The sequence below is a fragment of the Populus euphratica genome, unplaced genomic scaffold, assembly GCF_000495115.2.
Source record: "Populus euphratica unplaced genomic scaffold, PopEup_1.0 scaffold22.1, whole genome shotgun sequence".
In the NCBI taxonomy this organism is placed as follows: domain Eukaryota; kingdom Viridiplantae; phylum Streptophyta; class Magnoliopsida; order Malpighiales; family Salicaceae; genus Populus; species Populus euphratica.
The window spans coordinates 1303919-1312328 of NW_011499863.1; the positions used below are offsets into that span (position 1 = coordinate 1303919).

The 8410-nt window shown below is 34.7% G+C and overlaps 1 protein-coding gene across 2 annotated transcripts; it reads left to right on the top strand.

Annotated features, from left to right (window-relative positions):
* The first annotated feature begins 642 nt into the window (after positions 1-642).
* LOC105125426 (exocyst complex component EXO70A1-like) lies at positions 643-7527 on the top strand. 2 transcript variants are annotated; one of them, XM_011025854.1, is made up of 12 exons: positions 643-1020; positions 1621-1716; positions 2222-2427; positions 3101-3343; positions 3869-4007; positions 4079-4291; positions 4810-5015; positions 5350-5550; positions 5640-5739; positions 6209-6321; positions 6411-6557; positions 7055-7527. In XM_011025854.1, the coding sequence occupies exons 1-12, from the start codon at positions 859-861 to the stop codon at positions 7170-7172; spliced, it is 1944 nt and encodes a 647-aa protein (XP_011024156.1). In that variant the 5' UTR covers positions 643-858; the 3' UTR covers positions 7173-7527. The 2 variants fall into 2 exon arrangements, with proteins under 2 accessions (XP_011024156.1, XP_011024157.1); XM_011025855.1 differs by lacking the exon at positions 643-1020 and adding an exon at positions 1090-1310.
* Positions 7528-8410: the final 883 nt, after the last annotated feature.

An 8410-nucleotide genomic window follows, 5' to 3' on the forward strand; every position in this document is an offset into this window, starting at 1 on the left:
TGATTTAAAAAAAAAATAAATCAAATTTTAATTTTTTTAAAAAATTAAATCAAGTTTGGGTTACTCACGCAAGTAAGGATGGGCGCAAGTGAGGATGGCAAAAATTCAATGCCCTAAAAACCCAAGGGTTCCTCCACAAAATTTGTTTATGAAGGAGGGTGAGTCAAGACCTAAGATTAGGTTGAAAGGGGTAGTTAATGGATAACAGACAAATATTCTTGTACTATCCCTATGTTAATCATATAATGAATTAATCCATTAAGCTTCTCAAATTTAATCTAGTTAATTATGCATGATTTTTTCTTAAATTTAACTATATTAAATTTTAAGTTAACCTATTAAATTATACATAGTTTAATAAAAATAAAAACAAATCAGAACATGTAAATACGAGTATGATGCATTGAATACTTTACTGACATTTAATTATTTCAACTTTCAACCAAACAGTATGAAGGCAATTCGAGGGAAAACTATCATCATAATTATTTATTTTTATCAAATCATCACACCAATTATGTTTTCCTCTAAAAATAATACTATTTTTCTGACATCAATTTAGCTTAGTGAATAAGGATCATAGTGGCGGGTGGTAGGGCAGAAGATTGAAAAAATAATGGAAGACCAAAGTGTACAACCTGTCAAAGTAAAAGACCAACCAATAGCCGAAAAAATAAATTTCTTCAGAAAAAAAAAAAACTGGCACTGCCCTGGTTGGTCTGCCCTGCTTTGATCTGGTCCCATCACTTCTCCATTAATTCAAACTTCAGCAAGAACTAATCTTTTTAGGTTCTTTCTATCATTTTATTTCTGGGTTTTCTCTAGTTTCTTCAAAAGAAAGAAAGAAAGAAAGAAAATATGATCGTGGCAGTTTCAGGCATGGATTCACTCGGTGAAAGAGCAGCGAAGATGAGAGAAGCACTTCAAAAAAGCCAAACTATAACTGATAATGTTGTTACAATTCTGGGTTCCTTTGATAGTCGTCTTTCAGTTCTTGAGACTGCTATGCGTCCTACTCAGGTAAGTAGATGTGGAAATGTTTTTTGTTGGGTTGAGTTTTGTTTGGTTCTTGAGAAAATGATGGAAAAGATTGGGACTATGGGGTTTTTTTGGTGGCAAACTGAAAAACCCATATGAGATAATTGATACTGGTTGATGGTGTTTAGTTTGGTTTTCTAATTGCTTTGACTTGTTCTTGCTGTTTGCTGTTGATGTGCTGTTTGTTGTTTGGTTTGTGAGGAAGTGGAGGAAAGCTGAAAGGTTTGGCTGTTTTTTTCATCGTAGGTTGTAGAACCCAGATGAGATAAATGGTTAGTTGTGTGATTCAGAAGAGAAAATTATACGATTCTTGATTGTATCCTGGTTGCCAGTGTTTATTTTTTTATTTGTAATTGAATTGACTGGTTATCCTTGCTGGGTATTGATTTATGATTTGCTGTTTAGTTGAGGGAATTTGGATCTTGAGTATTAAAATAATCACTGTTGAAGAATTCCAGATGGATGAATTGACTAGTTATTGGAGGCAATTAAATTATACTGATTTGATTGGTTTTATTTGTTAAAAAGTTGGGTTTAGATTGTTTTTATTGAATTTGGCTGGGCTTAATCTGGACTTTGTAGATTAGAACGCATGCGATAAGGAAAGCTCATGAGAATATTGACAAGACACTAAAGGCTGCAGAGGTTATACTGACACAGTTTGATGCTTCTCGGCAGGTTGGTTTCATGTATTACTACAAATTTTGCTTTCTTGTTCTATTTGTGAATCACTATATATTTGATTGTTAGTGCCGTTACTTTCCCTGTCTTAGAATATGTTTTGATTTTTTTGTGATGTCTATGTTTTCTTATAGCTGACTCACCCATTGAGACTAGCTTGATCAAAGTGTTTTTGTGCTTTCCCATTCAATTGCTAGACTAAGGTCTGTTTTGTCCCAAAAATAGGATTCTAGTTCTTCTTTAATCAGCATTATGGAATTAGTTGCCATCCTAAAACTTCCTTCGATGTACCCATAGGTTTTTTTTTTTGGTTTTGTTGCCTTAACTTTTTAATTTCTCAAGGTGAAAACTTGATGACTTATCTGAAATTTAATGGGTCATGTCTTTTCTCAAGTACTACCTTTTCTTTGATGATGCATCAATTTTGATGTTTGAAATCTTTTACTCTTTGGATGCACATTTCTTGCACGACTGTTGATATCATCATCATTTCAATATTTAGGCAGAGGCTAAAATACTAAAGGGACCGCATGAGGACCTAGAAAGTTACCTAGAAGCAATTAATCAACTACGAAGCAACATTCGTTTCTTTAGTGGCAACAAAGGCTTTAAGAGTAGCGATGCAGTCATCAATAATGCAAATACCTTACTTGCTAAGGCTATTTCAAAGCTAGAAGATGAGTTTAAGCAGCTTTTGGCATTGTACAGGTATGTTGTCCAAGTGATGGTATTCATGTTGCATGCCAGTTACTTCTAACTGGTTATTGCTAATTCTTCTGCTTTTCTAACCAATTGGTGCTTCTATTATACACTGATGATATTTAACATTTCTCTATTTGTCAACTGATAGTTATCTATGATAATAAGCTTCATGTGTCAATTGATTGTTATCTATGATATTTAACATTTCTTTATGGTGTTGGATGGAAGCTAGTCCCATGTGCTTGGTTCAACTTCTTTATCTTGCAGCTTAAACTTAAGTTTTGCTAGCTTATGAGCATGTATAAAATAAACTTTGGGGATATCAGTTAGGACAGGCTTTTCTGTATTTGCAGTACGATTGTCCCTTTTTTCTATATGATGGCTACTTTAATTATTATGAAGGTAAGCTTTCATTTCATTGAACAACAATCAAGCTGGACTCTGTTTACTTCTCATGAACTCTCATCATCTGTCTATTTTGTTTTTGGAATTTATATATGATGCACGATTGATATTGATCTCTCTAGTGATTCTAGATAGGAAGTAGTTGGTAATGACCTATGTATGCACTTTGTCTGGTCATGCAATTGGTAATGACCTATGTATGCACTTTGTTTGGTCATGCAACTTAGCTTTGTTCATCTCTCTAGCTTGTTTATTTTTATTTTCTAAATTCCAGCAAGCCTGTGGAAACTGATCGTCTCTTTGAGTGCCTCCCTGAATCAATGCGGCCATCATCGGAATCACCTGGAAACCCATTTAGTGGCAAGAATAATCATCATGAGCACCAAAACGGTGCTTCAGAAACTGGTGGTTTCAAACATCTTACTCTCATACCTCCAAGGATTCTACCTTTGTTGCATGATTTAGCCCTACAAATGGTTCAAGCCGGGAACCAACAACAGTTACTTAGAATTTACAGGTAAAGAGCTTTGTCTTTTGACTAGTTCCTGCCACTTGTAGTATTATTTGCACTCTGAGCTATTTTGACCTCCATGATTATTTTTTGGTCCATCCATGTAGTTGTTTACTTAAGCTAAGTCAATTTTGCAAAGCTTCAATACAACATTAGTTTTTTCTTACAACTTTAGTGCTCTCTTGGAATGAAATGTCTAAATGGCCCAGTCCAATATAAAAGGCAATTTCTGTGCTTTTAGAAACCAGATTGGTTCCAGTCTAAGGTAGATGTTAATTCAGGTTTTTTAATTTTTGTTCACCTTAGAGTATTCTGCATGAAATCTAACTAGAAGAACTTCTAATTTTGCCTTGCTGAAGACATGTGAGCTTATAGAAAATTACAGTTTCTTTCCATGATTCTATGGTACTGCATGATACCCAAGCCTTGTCAATATCACTAGCAGTTACTGCCTTATGCAACCTTATTTGACTTTATAGTTTAAATAGGAAGGCATGGTATCAAATTGACAACTTCTTTGTTTTCGTTCAGGGACACCCGTTCTTCAGTATTGGAGGAAAGCCTTCGCAAGTTGGGGGTTGAAAAGCTGAGCAAAGAGGATGTCCAAAGGATGCAATGGGAGGTGTTGGAGGCCAAGATTGGGAATTGGATTCATTTCATGCGCATTGCTGTGAGGAATTTGTGGACTTGCATGCTTGTATTTATGTTGTACTTCCTAGTATCTAATTATGTTTTGTGCAGGTTAAAATCCTGTTTGTTGGAGAAAGAAGAGTCTGTGATCAAATATTTGAAGGGTTTGATACTCTCCTTGATCAATGCTTTGCTGAATGTACTACTGGTAGTGTCTCCATGCTTCTTAGTTTTGGGGATGCAATTGCCAGAAGCAAAAGGTCACCTGAGAAGTTATTTGTGCTTCTGGACATGTATGAGATAATGCGAGAACTGCATTCAGAGGTATGGTTAGTGTGACATATATACAAGAAATGCGTTCTGTTTACTTCCTGTAAATTTGTTCAGTTTTATATGAATGACATAAGAAACCAATATGTATAGCAGAAATTGAAATATTCATTTGTATATTAGCTCTTTCTTGCTTTGTCCCCCTCCTTTCTTTTGACTGAGTTTGATTCATATTCTTTCTTTGCTGAATGAAAATAGGAGCCTATTTCCACTGGTACTAAGTCTTATATCCTTTTTTCCAGGCTTTCCACGTGGTGGCTTTTTAGTACAATTGAATCAAACATCTAAACACATATCTCCATCTGACACCATTTTGGTCAATTTGTGCTACCGATTTATGATAATTTTGTGGATGCGAAATCTATAAAATATATGATATATTCCATATTCCGCTTGGATGCCAGAATAGATGTTTAAGCATGATTTGCAATCAGGGTTAGTAATATGTTGAGAAGCAGGACAGTATTGTAAATACACTGCACAATGTTTATCGACTGCTAATTCTTTTGCAGGTTGAGGGAGTTTTTGGTGGTAAAGCTTGTAATGAAATTAGGGAATCCATGTTTGGTTTGACAAAAAGGCTTGCCCAGACTGCTCAAGAAACCTTTGGTGATTTTGAAGAAGCAGTTGAAAAAGATGCCACAAAAACTGCTGTTTTGGATGGGACTGTCCATCCTTTGACTAGTTATGTGATTAACTACGTGAAGTTTCTCTTTGAGTAAGTTCAGCTGTCCATACTTTCGATCTTCTAGTTCCAACATTTAGCTGGTTCCACTTGTTCACTTTCAGTGCAGTGTCGTGTTCCAACTTGAAGCTATATGATGCAGCCATGCTAATGATCATCAAGGTTTACATATTGTTTCTTTAGTCAGAGTGGTTGGCCAAAATATTCTTTGCTCACCTATTGACATTGAGCAACTTATTTCTATTCTCTAAAACCCTTCTGGCCCTTTTTTAACATCTCTTTTTAATAAAATATTTCCATGCTGCTGGATTTGACATTGGATATGTTCACATTATTTACCTGTAAACGATGTATTAAATCTCTACAGCTATCAAACAACCTTGAAGCAACTCTTCCAAGAATTTGAAAGCAATGGCGAAACAAATTCACAGTTAGCAAATGTAACGATGCGAATAATGCAGGCTCTCCAAACCAATCTGGATGGGAAATCTAAGCAGTATAGAGATCCAGCTCTGACTCACTTATTTCTCATGAACAATATTCACTACATGGTCAGATCTGTGCGCAGGTTTGTTGTGCTTAATTTTTCTCAGAGTTCTTAAAACATTACTAGTTCTGCTTGTGGCCAAGTTTCAGCTTGTAATATTTTGTTTTCAGATCAGAAGCCAAGGACTTATTGGGGGATGACTGGGTTCAAAGGCATAGAAGGGTTGTGCAGCAACATGCAAACCAATACAAAAGGAATGGTTGGTCAAAGGTGCTGTTCTGTTTGCCAATTAAATGAACTGCCAGATAACAACCATACTCTTAGTTAGCTTTGATTGATATCATATAGTCTCGATATTTTAGACATTTGAGGTAGCTGAAGGTGAAAGGTGCCCTCAAGGTGCTCTCAAGGTGCCAGAAGCCTTGTGGACTAAATCTGCTAGAAAATATGTGTTTGCTAGTCAAGTTGTTTTCAACATGAATGAAATATAACAAGAAGGTACAGGTATAGGCAGTTGTGATAAATTCTAATACCCAAGGCATGTGAAAGAAAAGTTGACAAAAATGGAACTTTTGTCAATGGTAAAAAATAGAACAAAGAAATGTGTATGTTCTTACTAGAAAGAAAAATAGATTTGTTGAGAGGACTGCCTTTCATTTATTCTGTTCTATTAATACAATGAAAAGATCTATAGAGTAAAGTAACCGGGTTTTCACCTTACTAAATATTGGATTTTCAGATTCTTCAATGTCTCTCTACGCAAGGGCTTACCTCATCCGGGGGAGGAGGTTCTGCAGTACCTGGTGAGGGAGGAAGTGGCAGTGGAGCTTCAAGAGGGTTGATTAAAGACAGGTCAAATCAATTCACATTATCTTTTCGTTTTCATATTCACAAACTTTTCTGACCTGGATGGAGAAACGTGTTATGTGTTATATGTTCAGGTTCAAGACTTTCAATGTACAATTTGAGGAGCTTCACCAAAAACAATCTCAGTGGACTGTTCCTGACACTGAGTTGCGAGAGTCACTAAGGCTTGCTGTTGCTGAAGTCTTGTTGCCTGCCTACAGATCCTTTATAAAACGCTTTGGGTATGTTCTGTCCCGTTATGCTTGCACCACAGATACATATGCTTCTTAATATTTTTGTAGATTTGAAAAAAACATTTGTCTTTTGTAATGTGTTTTTTGTAAGAGAATGGTGCATGTGCATTAGTTTAAACTTGATCTGAAAATAGTAAAACATGTACATCAATGTTTGGATTTTGTATCGGGCAGGCTCATTTGTGATGGTAAGGGACAGGGAGTTCTTATATTTTTTGCATTTCTGCATCTTTTTTCTTTTTTTCAACCTGGAAGCTTATTTCATTTTCTGCTCTAAACTATCTAGATCATGGTTGAAAAAAGCTTGAAACCTAATCCAAGTGGAATTCTGCTCCATCTTGACATATCATCTTTCCCCTTTTCAATTCTGAATGCTGTAAAACCTAGGTTCTGGTGCTGCCACTACAATAAAGATTGTGCAAAACCCACATGTTTAATTGTACCGTGGTCTTCTTATTTGTATAATTTCCCTCATTTTGTTGCAGGCCCCTAGTTGAGAGTGGGAAGAATCCTCAGAAGTACATTAGATACTCAGCTGAGGATCTGGAAAGAATGCTGGGTGAATTTTTTGAGGGGAAGACCTTGAATGAACCCAGGCGGTAAAGTTTCGATACTCTCTTGAAAATTGGGCACGTGCTCATGATCTAGTAGCTCACGCGACACACTTTCTTTGGAATGCTTAGTAGTTAGGTTCCTCCCCCAGTGTAGGAGTGACAGTACCTTGGTTCGGATGATGACATTATGTGTGTGCGTGTGTTTTTTTTTTTTGGTGGGGCGTCTTGTGCATCTGTGTACCATTCGTAAAGGCTGTGAATAAATGTATTCTTCCTATTTGATTTTAACAGAATTAAAAGACTTTTTAGCCGTAGCTTGTGCTATTGGCCAAGAGTTTCTTTGTTTTGATGCTATAGATAGGCTCTTTTCATTTTCCCAAAGATGCAGACCATGTATATGTTTTCCAGTTTTGTGGTATATATTGTGGTGGAGATGGATTGCCCTGCCATGGCCTCATATTTATTTTCTCCAGCGAGATCATCATTGCCACCATTTCTAATTCTAGATGGTTACTTCGGCTATATTATATTAACAACGCGCTCCCACTTGAAGAGAGCTGAGACAGCACAAAATACGCATAGACAAGTAAGTGTGTTATCCCAAAAACAAAAGAGCCCAACCTACCTCCACCAATCACATGTTCAAACAACTCATTTATTACAGTAAGTGAATTAGCTGTTAGAAGAGGAATGAATAAGCTTCAACATTAAGTGATTCTAGGTGTGTTGTGTTGAAACAATAGTATGATTTAGGTGTATTTATTTCTTGAAAAGTGGTTTTTTAAGAAATTATTTTTTTATTGTTATTTACTATTAAGAAAGAAAAATATTTTTAAGTCAAATAAAAATTTAACTTAATTTCTAGAAAAGTATTTTTTTGAAAAATTTAGATGAAAATATTTTTTAAAAGTTGTGAAAAATTTTAAAATATCATATTATTTGCTGATTATATCAAATTTGGTCCTCAAACTTTTGATTGCTATATATATTTTGTTTTGAATATTTATTTTTTAATTTAATTTTTATATTAATTTTGGTTTTTATTTTTATAATTATTATTTGATTTTTTCTTATCTTTCTTTATTGAAATTTTTTAACTATAAAATTTGTTATATTTTTATAATTATTATTTGAAATTTAATTTTATTTGAGATAATTTATGAAATTATATTTTTTCTCAATTTTATTCTCATTCAACTTTTTAATTTGTAAGATTTGTTCTTCACTATTTTTATAAATTTGAAAAAAATAAAATATTAATAAGTTATTTTTCAGCTCATTTTTCAT